The 15,311-nt window shown below is 42.0% G+C and overlaps 1 protein-coding gene across 6 annotated transcripts in view; it reads left to right on the top strand.

The window, feature by feature from the left end:
• CTNND2 (catenin delta 2) overlaps nucleotides 1–15,311 on the top strand; it is a 1,866,736-nt gene that overhangs the window by 1,638,317 nt on the left and 213,108 nt on the right. For all 6 annotated transcript variants that reach the window (XM_033929835.1, XM_033929832.1, XM_033929833.1 and 3 more), the window contains one exon: nucleotides 3,692–3,776. In XM_033929835.1, coding sequence (XP_033785726.1) covers nucleotides 3,692–3,776 — 85 coding nt within the window. The remainder of the gene's footprint in view (nucleotides 1–3,691; nucleotides 3,777–15,311) is intronic.

Raw genomic sequence — 15,311 nt, 5'->3', positions numbered from 1 at the left:
TTAATACCGTTTTGCAAGGTCTCAGTATTGCTTCATTTAAGCCAGTGGTTCCCAAACCTGTCCTGGGGGACCCCCAGCCAGTCAGGTTTTCAAGATATCCCTAATGAATATGCATGAGAGAGATTTGCATACCTGTCACTTCCATTATATGCAAATCTCTCTCATGCATATTCATTAGGGATATCTTGAAAACCTGACTGGCTGGGGGACCCCCAAGACAGGTTTGGGAACCACTGATTTAAGCCCTCACAGGAGGCTTCTTTCTTAGATCTGGTGGTCAAAACGGTGTTCTTGGTGGCGATTACATCGGCATTTGCTGGATGTCAGGAGAGTGCTTCTTCACTACCTTGAAGTTACCAGAAACTCAAAACTTTCTGATCATCTTTTTGTTCTGACCAGTAATGCTAAGAAAGGCAGGCCTGCGTCCAAGGCCTCAATCTCCAGATGGATTAAAATGTTGATTTCCTCCATGTATGTGGGCGATCTCCCCCGTGGAGATTTGTAGAGCAGCAACATGGTCTACTCTTCATACCTTTACCAGGTTCTATAGAGTAGACGTTTCAGCCAGGAAAAATACTGCTTTTGGGTCCTCAGTATTAAAGGCAGGCTCAGTAGTACTACCATAGACTAAGGGGACTGCTGTAGTAATAACTTAGTGTTCTCCCTCTCCTCCCACCTGCCCTGGGCATCCAGGATCTTCTGTTTTCTCTTTTATGCCCCCATCATCCAACATCACCCCTATCTATGCCCCCCAGCATTACCCTGTCTCTTCCCCCAAACTCCTGTCTCTCTTTTTCCCTTCCGCATAATAAAGTACACTGATCCACCATCTCTCACTCTCTCTCTTCCATTATTCTCTAGTTTGGTCTCTCGCTCTTTCCACCACCCCATGTGTGGGTCCAGAATTGTCACCCCTCCTCAGTGCCATCTCTCTTTTTCAATCCCTCCTGCAGTCTGCTCCACCCCCACCTATCCAGGAGGTACAGTATTTCTCCACCAATCTTTCTTCCTTCATCCCTCCCCTCCCCCCCAGAGGTCCAACACCTCTGTCCCTTCCCTCAAACGTCTAGTTCCCCTTGCTCCCCTGCTACCCCTTTCACTCTCCCCATTGCAGGTTCAGGTCCTCTCTTTCCTCTCTTCAGTCTCCCCCTCCTCCCCAGCCATCCCCTCCCCCTTGCAGGTACAGTTCCTCTCTCCCTTCCCTCCAGGTTCCCCTTCCCTTCCCCTTACAGGTCCAGTTCCTCTCACCCTTCCATCCCTTACAGGTCTAGTTTCTCTCACCCCCCCTCCCTCCAGCCACCCCTTCCCTTTCTTATATGTCCCGTTTCTGTCTCCCCTTCCTCCAACTTCCTCCTTTACAAATCCAGCTGTCCCCCCATAGGTCCAGTACCTCTCTCCCCTCCATCTTGCTTGACCCCCCTCACAGAATGCTAGGAATGATTAAAAAGGGGGTCACGAACAGATCAGAGAGGGTTATCATGCTGCTGTACCGGGCCATGGTGCGCCCTCACCTGGAATACTGCGTCCAGCACTGGTTGCCGTACATGAAGAAGGACACGGTACTACTTAAAAGGGTCCAGAAAAGAGCGACTAAATTGGTTAAGGGGCTGGAGGAGTTGCCATACATTGAAAGATTGGAGAAACTTGGCCTCTTCTCCCTTGAAAAGAGGAGACTGAGAGGGGACTTGATCGAAACGTCCAAAATACTGAAGGGAATAGACTTAGTAGACAAAGACAGACTGTTCATCCTTTCCAAGGTAGGGAGAACGAGAGGGCACTCTCTAAAGCTGAAAGGGGATAGATTCCATACAAATATAAGGAAATTCTTCTTCACCCAGAGAGTAGTGGAAAACTGGAACACTCTTCTGGAATATGTTATAGGGGAAAACACCCTCCAGGGTTTCAAGACAAAGTTGGACAAGTTCCTGCTGAACTGGAATGTACGCAGGTGAGGCTGTACTCATTTAGAGCACTGGTCTTTGACCTGAGGGCTGCCAAGTGAGCGGACTGCTGGTCAGTCTGACCCACTGGTCTGACCGAGCAGTGGCAATTCTTATGTTCTTATGTCCAGTACCTCCCCTTCCCCACTGGTCTAGTACCTCTGTGGCTTCCTTTCCTCACCCCTGCTGCAGTGTACTTTGCTTTCGGTGTTTCGAACACAGGACTTCTCCATGACCTACCCTCTGACACATCCCACCCTCTGTGCTGCAATTTTGTTTATACATGGTGGGTGGGACACTGGAGAGGGCAGACCCCAGAGCAGACCTTGTGAAACATTAAAAGCAAAGTGCACCTCAGCAGGGGTAAGGAAGGGAAGGGAAGTTGCAGAGGTGTGGAACCAGCAGGGGAAGGTGGGGAAAAGGGAGCGAGGGATACTGGGACAGGGAAACAAAGCAGCTTTTCCCTTGCCAGTTTATATGTTCTGCCAGCAACTGGCCAGGCTGGCTGACAATCGGCCCTTTGCAACCTACAGGTAGGCGGAAAAGTAAGCCAGCCAGAGATGCAGAGCTGGGAAGCTCGCAGTTCCTCCCAGCCACCGCAGTAGCAGCCAGGAGGAGAAGTTTGGGGGGAGGAGCATTGCAGACATTGGACACTGGTCTCATCTCCCGTTTATCCTGGTAAAGCATTTACTGTTGAACTGAGCGTCAGCCCTTTGTGCCAGTTTCCATTAAAATAATACACAGCTGCACTGTGAGTCTTGTCCACTCTTCTTTCTTCTGAAGGGATGTAGAGGGTGGACACCTAATCAGACTGCACCAAGAAAAAAGTAAACAAAAAAATGTATGGCTGAAGTCTGGGGATTCTCAAGCATTCCCTGAATCTCTTGAGGACATGCCACTTTATCCCCTGAGTACATCCTACTTTTGCTTCATGCAGTTTGATTGGTTGAACAAATAGTAGGCAGACGCTATTGTGGCTTCTGCCTACTGCTTACTCAACCAATCAAATTCAGAGCAATGCCATCAAGGATTTCACTGAATTCCCAGCCATACACCCATGCTTTTTTTCGTTTGATTGGTTGAGCAAAAATTTAAATAACAAAAATACAGCTAGGGATTCACTGAAAGCCCTGATGGTACGCCACTGAAACTGGTAGTCTCCAACACATGGCCCTCAAAGTTCTCCATTGTGGCCCTCAAGCAGTTAGCTGAAATGCTCTTCAAATCTTGTAAATGCATTAATTTCAATCTTGCCCACTTGAGAGAGCAACTACATCTGGCAATCTCTTAAGTATGTAACTCAGGTGTCTCATTTATGGAATTTGCTACTGTTGACAATCCAAAATAAAATTAGTTTTTAAAATATATCATTGAAGTGTTGCAGAATCAATATTAGGATTAATTTTTGTTTAATACCCAGTCTGAATGAGCAGGTCAAAGTGGTTTGCAAAATTAGTATTATGTGTAAGCTTGAAATCTGTTGTGGCCCTTAGAACTTACTCGTTTTCACACTGCAGCCCTTTACGTGAGAAAGGTTGGAGGCCACTTGTCTAAAGTGTACTGCCCAGTCAACTGGCACTTTCAGCTAACTAGATAACAGGCCTTTTCTTTATTTTAATTTTTTAGTAGTCCTTTAGAAAAACATCAAGGTCTTTCACTTTATTTTTCAATAAAAATCCTCTAAATAAAAGATATCTAAAGTTCCATATTTTATGAAATGGCAACTTTTTTTCTGCTTTCTCTTAAATCAGGCACTCCCCAAAGGTGGTGAAGGCAGCATCTCAGGTCCTAAACAGCATGTGGCAGTATAGAGACCTGAGAAGTCTCTACAAGAAGGTAAGCTTTTCTCATGGTATATTTTCTGTTCATGCCAAAATAAAATTGATTTTAATTTACTATCCTGTATTAGGAAGAACTAGAATAAACTTTTACCAAATGGCACATGAAATAATTCCATGTGTCTGTTCTGTATACTAAATATTTACACTATAGTAGTCTTAGAAAAGGATAGGAAGAACAGATATTGAATACAGCCATATCTGTGTTTTTCTTTTAAGCAGAAGTAACAGATAGATTCCTTAAATAGTAAGTTTAAAAATGAACATCCTTATCCTCTGTTTTAGGAGGTGACAGATATTTTGATCATTTTTTGATGCCTCTTAGCCAAAAATATATTTAAATAACAATGGAATGGCAAAAGGAGGATGAACATCTCTAATTTTAATAGTGTCAGGCTTCCCTAATGTTCCCTTGTTTGCAACAAGACCCTAATCATAAATGATTTTATAGCCGACAGCCAAACAAACATAATCTGCATCACAGAAATGTGGATTCCAGATGAAAACTCACCAACCCTCATAGATCTATGCCCTCCAGGATTCAAGATAATACACTCACGGAGAACTCACAAAAGAGGTGGAGGCCTCCTACTAATATACAAGTCATTCTTAAACTATAAACATCCTTGACAAATGGGCGGACTCAGACCTGGAGTACATGATCTGCACCCTGAAGAACCACAAGGGAGGTAAAGATGTAGGCCTGCTGCTACTAAACCGGCCACCTGGCAACTGGAACATGGTGGAGGACAAGCTCCTCAAACTGATCTCTCATTGCGCACACTGTTCCCTAACTTGGTGATGCTGGGAGACCTCAACCTCCACCTAGAAATATGCAATGACCCAAAGTCGCACCTTCATAAAACTGCTCGAACAACTGGATATCCATAGTCCAGCTCCAATCCCGAAACACAGGGATAGCCACAGCCTTGACTTTATCTCCTACTCATCCAGAGGATAAAACTTCCCTCTAGTAGACCATATCATATGGGAACCGCTGATATGTTCAGACCACCATCTTTCAAATTATTACCTGAAACTGCCTAAAACATCTGTACACAAAGCCAATGAGAACACAGGTAATGAAGTAAGGCAAGATTCCAGCAGAGGCTTTCTGGGAGAAAACCATGGCCCATCTCTCCCCTGTGAGTAATAACATGGATGAGGCCCTCGACTCCTGGCACCGCACAGTCACGACAACCTTAGACAGGATAGCTCCTCTTAACAGCATGGTCTCCAAGCAGAAAAGCAGGCCATGGTTCTCGGATGGACTATTTACCATAAGTACTAAAGCCAGGCAATTAGGAAGGGCCTTGAAGAAGAACCAGCAGTAGGAATGACACATCCATTACAGAAGAAAAATAAAACAATACCAACAGGCCACATCTGAGGCCAAAAGGCATACTTTGAGAATCTCATAAGTCAATCAGAAAACTCCACTAAAAGCCTCGTCAAGATTTTCAACTCCTTGACAGCAATGCAGGCCATCTGTGGCGGCTCAGCTTCAAATCAACCAGACACAACGCAGTTGGCACACTACTTCCTTAGAAGAAAGTGTCGGACAAGACCAAACATGCCACACTGCTGAGGAAGGTGTCCCTGCTGACAGATGCTAGTTAAACTTCTTCCTAGTCACAGCCAAAGAGATCTCAAACTGGTTAAAAAGGCTTTAAAAAAAACATCCAGCCTAAACATATGTCCAGCAAAACTACTGTGCCAGGTTCCCCCTGTCTTCCTCCTCTGACTGATAGACCTGATCAATACATGCTTAAGCAAAGGCATCTACCCCAATGTAGTATCGGTAATTACGATGACACCTATACCAAAAAACCCAGGCCTCAACTTAGCTAAGGTCGAGAGCTTCAGACCCATAGCATGAATACCCTGGCCAGCAAAGCTGTTAGAATTCTGCATCAAAACACAACTTTCTGACTTCATTAACCAATAGGATGGATTCCACTGCATGCAACAAGGCTTCAGGGTCATACACAGCACCAAATCTCTTCTACTGGAACTAACCTCAACAGCCAAACACTATCTGAACAAGGGAACACAGTCAGTCTTGATGCAGTTTGGTATATCAGTTGCCTTTGACACTGTGGATCATTCACTCCCGCTCCTGAGATTAAACGAACTTGGTATGCAAGGAACAGTCCTCAGCTGGTTATCACAGTTCCTGAAAAACGGGTCCTATGAGGTCTGGAAGGGCAACCAAAGATCCCAAAACTGGGTGTCCTCCTATGGGGTCCCACAAGACTCCCCAATCTCACCCTCCCTATTCAACATCTACCTAAAAGCAGTGGGCAACAGCCTTTTCTTCCTCCAGCCACATATTTTCTCTTATGCAGATGACATTTTCATACTTTGCGCAACCAAAGAATCTCTGGAAGGCACTATGTACCTCATAAAAGCTGCTGTTGAACACCTAAGTACATGGGCCCATAACTTCCTTAAAATCAACAAACATCAGACCAGGGTGCTCTGGTTCGGCAACTATGGTCTGTTACCTTGCAAAGAACTAGTGCTACCTATAGGCAAGACGCTTGAAATAACGAACTCCGCAAAGGTACTAGGAGTTACACTGGATTCCATTCTAACATTCAAAGGCCAGATCACTTCTCTGGCAAAGAAGTTTTCCTTCAAATTGAGACAACTAAGATCAATCAGACCGGCCCTGTCCCAAAGCAGCTTTAGGAAGGTGGCGCAAGCTGTCTTACTACCCCACCTAGACTATTGCAACTCCCTCTACTATAGTGCCACAGAGAAAAAACTAACGCGCCTGCAAGTGCTCCAAAATTCAGCTGCAAGGCTAATCTTCCAATCCTACTGCTTTAAGAGAGCTACTCGAACTACATTGGCTACCTGTGAAAAAAAGAATTCACTATAAGTTAACCTGTATGATTTACAAGTCCATCTTCATAGGAAACTCAAGTAGACTAGTGGCCAGTATTCCAGTCTCACACAACTTCCTTAACTCAAGGACCACGCAGCGATTTAAGATATCATTTCCATCCTCGCAAAGAGTACTTTGGAAGAGGATGTTTAACTCCACCTTCGAGTTCCTAGGACAACGTATCTGGAACAGTCTACCTGCCTATCTGCGATGATTACTCACACATTGCCTGTTCAGGAAAAGATTAAAGACCTATCTCTTCCCCCAGTAGACTCAACTCTTCCCAGCCCTCTTCATCCCATAGACTGCCATCCTTAAACTAACCTAGCAATATTAAACTCACTTATCAACAGCACTATATCACAAATATAACTCATCTTGTTGTAAGCCGCAATGATTCCCTGTTGAAAATTGAAGGATATAAGAAGTTGTATTGTATTGTATTACTGGTGGTGATATCACAGTGCTTAGAGCCAGAGGAGACAGCTGTTTAGTTAATCTGGTTGACTATACATTATTCATAAAGAAAAAAAAAAAAAACCCAAGGAAACAAAATCCCACGAAAAGCAATCAAAGACTGAAAAAGTGGGGATGGAATGGTGCACATCAACCAGGGATTTATACACAGAATAAAGTCTCAATGATGAGGAAATGTACATTTCTATAAATTCCCGGTTGATGTATACTGCTCCATCCCCACTTTTTCAATCTTTGACCATATTTTATCACCAGATAGATACCTTAAGCTTAGTATCACCTGCTTTATCTACTCTTCAACACAAAAGCTAGAATCTAATACAGCACCCAAACATTTTATATATTTCTTCACCGGTGACAATATAAACATAACCTCCCTCAGCATCTCCAGATCTATAGGTCTACCTACCAACATAAATTCTGTTTTCTCCACATTCAGCACCAGATGATTCTCTCTCATCCATTTACTGATCTTTTCAAAATATAACCATAACTGCTGAACATACTGTCCCATTGCCCCCAATCCAGAAAGAAAAACTGGATACCATCTGCATAGAGCTGACGGGAAACTCCCAAATCCTGGAATATCTTCTTCACTAGGTCCATGTAGATTTCAAACAAAATGATAAATAATTCCAACCTTTGTTGTATTCCTATAACTACAGAGTACATTGGAGATACCTCACCCCCAGTCTTCACTTGCATTGATTTCCCATCAAATAAGACACAAATCTCTCATAAATATATCCCCGAAGTCCTAACTCATACAATCTCATCAATAGGTCAAATTTCACTGAATCAAATGCCAAAGATATACCCAGTGTCATAAAACAATCTCTTTTCATCCATACCATATCATAATTAATCTACAATTGACACCAATAACAGTTTCATACTGTGTTTTCCCCCAAACCCATATTGAAATGGATCTAACCCACCCTTCTTATCAACTGTCCTTACCACCCTCTCAATAATTTTCACCACCATTGGCAGCACTGAGATAAGGTAGCATGGTAGAGACAAGGTTAAATGGCATGGTGTGACAAAAGGTTTGGTTCTTGGGCCTGTTCTTTTTAACATTTTTATAAGAGATAGTGCTGAAGTTGTCTCAGTTTGAATCATAAATATGCACATATTCTAATCATCTTCCCCTAGCCTTTCCATATCCCCTCCCCTGTCTCTTTTCTTTCACATGTAAATATATCTGCATTCTGACCAACACAATACTTCCACCCAAATTCTATGGGTGCAGTTTTCAGTATATATGTTTTTATAGGTAAACAGCTATGGAAATTTCCTTCTGTAGCACTCTTATTCTTCATGTAAATGTCACAGTGCTGTATGGAAAAATAATTGTTTTGTGAAGGCCCATTTCTAATGTATATTAAATTTTTCAATAGAAAATGGTGTTTAGGGCCACCTAATTTTAAAGTTGTATTTAATTTATTTGTACAATGAAACCTGTATATTTTCTCATTCCTTTCTTGAAGGACTTTACATATAAGTTTATAGTCTGCTGTGAAAATTTTAATGCCAGATAGCTCCTATAATTATTTTTGACCTTCAGCAGTGAAGAAGGGTACTGTAGCAGGCTTTTAATGAAGTGGAAATAGTTTAAACATGGCCTTGACTGTCACTGACTAAATAAGATCTAAATTGCCTGAAGTCTTGAGAATATAGCTCTTCTGGAGTATTGGCATTTTTCTGTGAAATCAGAAATAACACGAAACTATATTTTAAAACTAAAGTGTTCATAAATATAGGCCTTCTTTAAGATGGAAAAAGTCATTCCCAGAGCTGTATTATATGTTGTTATATTACAAAGTAGAACCCTTCTGAGTGGACTTGGACTTTTTGTATGTTTGCCTAATTTACCCTTTGATTGTAATGAAGGAATAAGGAAGGCAGGAAAATATTGTACAAATACCTGTAAATTGGCTAAAGTTTCCCAATACTGTATATGTAACACAGTAAAGGACAGCAAATAAAGACCTGCCCAGTCCGTCCAGTCTTCCCAACAAGGTGGCTAGGGCTGTGCCCAACACTCTGTGCAGGCCCCAATCACCCCTGTTTGAATGCTGGTTATTAAGTCTCTACCATATAGGCAGCCAAACAAGATGGAGAATTAGTTATAACCACATATCATTTCCAAGTTTTGTTGATATGTCCTTTCTAAAATCTACATCTAAATTACCATTTTCTTAATTATTCCAAGTCTCCCATGTGGTCACCAGGATATATTGAAGATACCTTTATAGCAGGGCCGGATTTTCCTATAGGCTAACTAGGCTTCAGCCTAGGGCCTCAAGATCAAGAGGGGCCTACATTCAAATTGTTAGCAAAATTAAAATTACACTATTCTAAAAACAGTGAACACTAAAACACTGAACCGAAAATAAGGAGAAATTCTACGCTTCAGGATCGGAACCGGCTCCGGCCGCAACGGGGCGCCGACTCGGCTTCTCCCTTTCTTTTTCTCGCCCTGGGAGGAGGATCGGGGAGGGAAAGACGTCAGTCCAGAAACAGCTGGGCAAAGCCCAGCCCCGCGGGGAGAGAGGCAAAATGTGGATCCGTCAGGACAGGGTGGCCCAGATTGGCATCGGAGGGGGGGTGGGGGGTTTAATGGAAGGCAGGCAGGCAGGATGGCCTGGGGGGGTGTTCAATGGAAGGGGGATGGGAGGCAGGCGGGCATCAGAGGGGGGGTGAGGTGAGGAAGGACGCACTGGGGGCACTATGGACATAGGAAGGGGCAATGTGTGTTATGTTTGATTAATTATTGTTACAAGTACTATATATGGTGCTGAGAATAAATGTCCAAATAAGTGTTCTCGACTTTTTTTTATTTATTATCCGTGTCACATTTTTTATAAAGGTTAGTACCAATAACAATATGTTTCATTTAATATATTGATATATATCACAGTAATGATGTATTTTATTATCTCTCATGTAATTTACAAACTTAAAAATGGGAGGTGAAAGGGCCTCATAAGTGGAATAGCCTAGGGCCTCTTTTCATTTAAATCCAGCCCTGCTTTATAGCAAGAGTTCTTAGCACAGTCCTTTGGACACATCAAGTCAGACTAGATTTCAGATATATGCAATGAATATGCATAACATAAACTTGTATGCATTGTCTCTATTTCTTATAATTCTATCTCATGAATATTCACTGTGGCTATTGTAAAAACCAGAGTGGGCAGTATCCTGAGGAGTGAGTTGATAACCACCAATTTAGAATGTATACTTCTTTTTACATGGGTGTTCTGTGTATTTTCATAGGAACACAGTGGTTTGAGGAAGTCTGTGGGATAATGTGGCCTTTTATGTAAAGCGATCAAACAAATTTTTAATCAACTTGAAACTTGTTTCTCAACTCAGTCCTGGAGTACCCCCTTGCCAGTTAGGTTTTCAGGATATCCACATTAAATTTGCATAAACTTGATTTGCAAACACTGCCTCCATTATATGCAAATGTCTTTCATGCATATTCATTGTGGATTTCTTGAAAACCGGACTGGCAAGTGGGTACTTCAGGACCGAGTTGAGAAACACTGCTTTAGATTATTAAAGGATTCCCAGACTGAGACGGAGCCATGAGACTTACAAGTTATGGCATATTTTTCATTTCAATGATATGAAATGAAACAAAAAAAGTGTCTAGAAAAGTGTGGAATAACTTGTAAGTTTCATGGCTCCACGTCATTCTCTTATTGGTTGGGCTGAGAACTTATTGGTTGGACTGTGGCCCCTCGCATTTCTAAGGTTATTTTCATAGTCACCCATACTTTGGAGCTAGAAATAATATTTTAGACATGAGGATTCCGTTTTACTTAAGAACATCTAGACAACTTAAGAATAGCTAGACAACACCTCAGCACAAGAAAAAAAATGCTGTTCATATAACAGGACCTGACCGCAGCATTCGACCTGGTAGACCACGGCATCCTACTACAAATTCTGGACACAATAGGTATCTCAGATAAAGTATACTCATGGTTTGAAGGTTTCCTAAAATCCAGAACATACAGAGTAAAATCAGATAGAGAAAAATCAGAGCCCTACGGCGTACCCCAAGGATCCCCACTATCCCCCACCCTCTTCAATCTCTATACTGCCTCACTCGGTGCATACCTGTACAAACTAGGTCTAACATCCTATAGCTATGCAGACGACATCGCTATTTTCATACCTTTTGATCAACCTAAGCCCTCTATTACAGACACACTACACCGAATACTAGAAACTGTAGCGACCTGGATGAAAGATCACAAACTGAAACTGAACCCAGACAAAACAAAATCCATCCTCCTCGAAAATAACAAAGTTCCAACCATAACCAATATAGAAATAAATTCAATCAACCACCCCATTCAAACCACCCTTAAACTACTAGGAATGACGATAGACAGATGCTGCACTATGCAACCTCAAATAAATAAAGCAATACAGAAGTCATTCACAGTTATGAGAAACTTAAGCCAAGTCCGAAAATTCTTCGAAAGAACACAATTCCAGCTTATTGTACAATCCCTAATCCTAGGTCTGCTAGACTATTGCAACATCCTCTATCTCCCCTGCCCTGCAACAATGACAAAACAATTACAAACAATTCAAAACACAGCTCTGAGGCTTGTATACTCACTGAGGAAACATGACCACATTACAGAGGCATACCTCAACTCACACTGGCTTCCAATTCCAGAAAGAGTCTTAGGGCTATATTTTGTATTGTTTGTAATTGTGTTATCATGGTCGCTGGGCATGGGAGGTATAGTATGTTGCAGTAGTCTATTAGTCCAAGGATAAGAGATTGTACCAAAAGTAGGATTTGTTTCCTGGCAAAGAATTTTCGGATTTGTCTTAGATTTCTCATGGTCACGAATGATGCTTTTATTACTTTGTTGATTTGTGGTTGCATGGTACAGCCTCTGTCAATTATTACTCCCAGAAGTTTTAGTGTGGGTTAAATGGGGTATGAGATCGAGTTTATTACTAGATTTGTTAAGGTTGAAGTTTTGTTGTTTTCTAGGAGGATGAAGTTTGTTTTTTCAGGGTTAAGTGTGCTCTGTCATCCATGTTGCTACTGTTTTGAGTGTTCTGTGTATTGTGATTGTCATGGTGGGTTCTGGGTGGTCAAAGGGGAGGAGAATAGTGATGTCATCTGCATAGCTGTATGAAGTTATGCCATGATTGTCTAGGTAGGAGCTGAGGGAGGCTATGTATATATTGAATAGTGTGGATCATAGGGGTGATCCTTGGGAAACTCCGCAGGGGTTGGACCATGGTTCTGATTTTTCTTGCATTATTTTAACCCTGTAGGTTCTGGATTGTAGGAAGCCTTTGAACCATGCAAGTACCTTGCCTGAGATTCCTAGGGAGTCTAGAGTTTGTAGAAGAATGTCGTGATCTACCAGGTCGAAGGCTGCAGAGAGATCTAGTCGTATGAGAAGGATTTTCTTGCCTGTACAGAGGTATTGTCTGGCAGTGTCCATTAGTGTTCCTAGTAGGGTCTCCGTGCTGTAGTTGGCTCTGAAGCCAGACTGTGTGTAGTGGAGTAAGTTGTGATTATCTAGGTATGAGGTTAAAGTTTTGGCTACGAGGCCTTCCATCAGTTTGACGTACAGTGGGATTGAGGCTATGGGCCTGTAGTTGGATGGTTGGTCCGTTGCTCTTTTGGGGTCTTTTAATATCGGAGTTATGATGATTTTGCTGAGTTCTTGTGGGAAATGACCCTCTAGTAGTAAAGAATGTATCCATTGTAGAAGCAGGGAGCGGAATAATGTACTTGAGGTTTTCAGTAGGTATGGGGGCAATGGTTAAGTCGCAGGCTGCATGGCTGTATTTATTATATAGAATGTTGAAGTCTGACCATTGTATGGGTGAGAAATGGGACCAGGTTCTATCTGCTGCAACTGGTTCTTTTTCTGTAGGGGGAAATGATGTCTGTATGTGTGTGGGGGTTCCGTTGAATGAGGCTCTGATGTTTGCGATCTTGTTTTTGAAGTATGTGGCTAAGAGGGTGGCTGAAGGAGGGGGGAGTTGCTGGTGGCTATGTAGGGTGTGGTGTTTGTGAGAACTTTTAGTAGCTGGAATAGCTTTTTTGTGTCTTGGGGTCCTTCTATTTGTTTTGAGTAGTATGATTTTCTTTTTTCTTTCAGTTTGTATTTTCGGTTTGTTACCATGCTGTTTTTGTGGATTCTTGGCTGCTTTTTCTCCATTTTCTTTCTAGTTGTCTGCATTATCTTTTGAGTTGGAGTAGTTCGTTGTCGAACCACTTGTCTGATTTTCTGTGGTTTTGGGTTTTTCTGGGGCTAGTTCGTCCAGGGTTGCAGTACTTAAATGGTTCCATTTTGAGATGAAGTCTTTGGGTGTGTAGTATTGGATTATGGTGCCTGTTTTTATCCAGAATGTGGTGGGATCTATATGTTTGCGTGAGTTGTAAGTTGTTTGTTGAGTATTTGGAATGTTTTTGTTACTGGTCCAATTGATTTCGAAGGAGTAAGTGTAGTGATCAGACCAAAGGGAACGGTTCCATTTTCCGTTTGACGTTTGGATCTCTGGTTGTGTGGTCTGTTGGGACATTTAGACTGCAATATCTAGTTGGTGTCCTTTTTCGTGTGTGGTTTGAGGATCTAAGATTTTATATGTTAAGGCCTCGAGATATGCTAGTAAGGTTTCTGAGGTGGAGGTTGAGGTCTCTAGAAGGACCTCTATGAGATTTTAGCGCTGACGGATCCGTCTCAGCATAGGGAGGGAAAAGTGTTAGGATCCGTCAGTGCTAAAATCTCAAAGAGGTCAGAGCCAGAGACTAGTGCTGGAGCGGCAGAGTAGAAGCCTTCTTATGTATAAGTTTTCGGAAAGACAAAGAGAGCGGGAACATAGGTTTGGGACGTGCATTATGGAAAAGAAGTCTCCAAACGTTGCTGGGTGCTGCCGGGGTTCAGTCTGAGGATCGTAGGCATGAGGCAGAGCCTCGGCTGCTTTCCTTCCTCTGAATTGCTCGATGTACCCCTCTGCTCTGCCTTTCATGGAGAAGGGGTAAAACGAGGGCCTCAGTCTCTGACAGACCTCTATGAGATTTTAGCGCTGACGGATCCTAATACTTTTCCCTCCCTATGCTGAGATGGATCCATTAGCGCTAAAATCTCATACAGGTCTATCAGAGACAGAAACTACAAGTGGCACGGACATGGACCTCAGATTTTTTAAGGACATGCGGTTTTAGATCCGTGAGGTCTGTCAGATCTGTGAGGTCCGCGTTTTACCCCTTCCCAGTTTCTTGTCTTTACATAGACTTAGATCCATCTGCCTTTACCAGTATGCCTTCTGCATACTTCATCATTCTTTTATAAGATCAAAACTTAACTATTGTAATGCTTTCTATGCCAGTATCACAAAACTCAAACTTAAAAGGTTACAATCCCTACAAAATGCTGCTGTGCAATTCCTTTGTCATGCTTGTTTCTCTATTACTTCACCAATTGCATTGGCTCCCTGTTACTACATGCATTCAGTTTAAAATACTAAAATGACTTTAGTGTTAGAGCCTTACACGCTGGCTCTCACCATTCTATACTTACCATCTCATATTGTTCTGTTCTTGAATGACCATAGATTGGTCTTGCCAGTTCTGTCCCAAGCTCTTTGGGAATCTACCCAACACAGTGCCTAATTCTTTTGGCACCTTTTCACAGGAATAATTTACTTTTAACACTCCAGAGCCCTCTTACCAAACATTTAAATCTAACTTTAAACTCATTTATTTCATATTGCTTTGATTCATGAAGATTCTATCTTTTATTCACTATTTATTCAGTTACTTATATTTTAATTTTATCTTTTCTTGATTTTCTATTTTTAATGGCTTCTTTTTCTCACTTTTGTTTCATTTTGGATATTGTACACTGCCTAGATTTGTTCACAAATTAGGCAGTGTAGCAAATTGATAATAAACAGTAATTCTAAATTTACAGAAAAAATAAAAAAATTCCTGGAGGTTATAGTCAATTCTAGTAGCATAGCTGTATTTTGAAAAGGTTTGCACAGATTTTTGGAGGTTAGGCTTATCAACAATTACTAGCCAGACAGACTTGGGAATTGCCATCTCTTACTTGTGGAAGTAAGTAACAAAGATGAATCCCCCTATTAGGGTTTGCTGTG

Source organism: Geotrypetes seraphini, chromosome 2, assembly GCF_902459505.1.
Source record: "Geotrypetes seraphini chromosome 2, aGeoSer1.1, whole genome shotgun sequence".
In the NCBI taxonomy this organism is placed as follows: domain Eukaryota; kingdom Metazoa; phylum Chordata; class Amphibia; order Gymnophiona; family Dermophiidae; genus Geotrypetes; species Geotrypetes seraphini.
The sequence above is the reverse complement of the archived record's forward strand: the minus strand, read 5'-3'. Positions and strand labels throughout refer to the sequence as shown.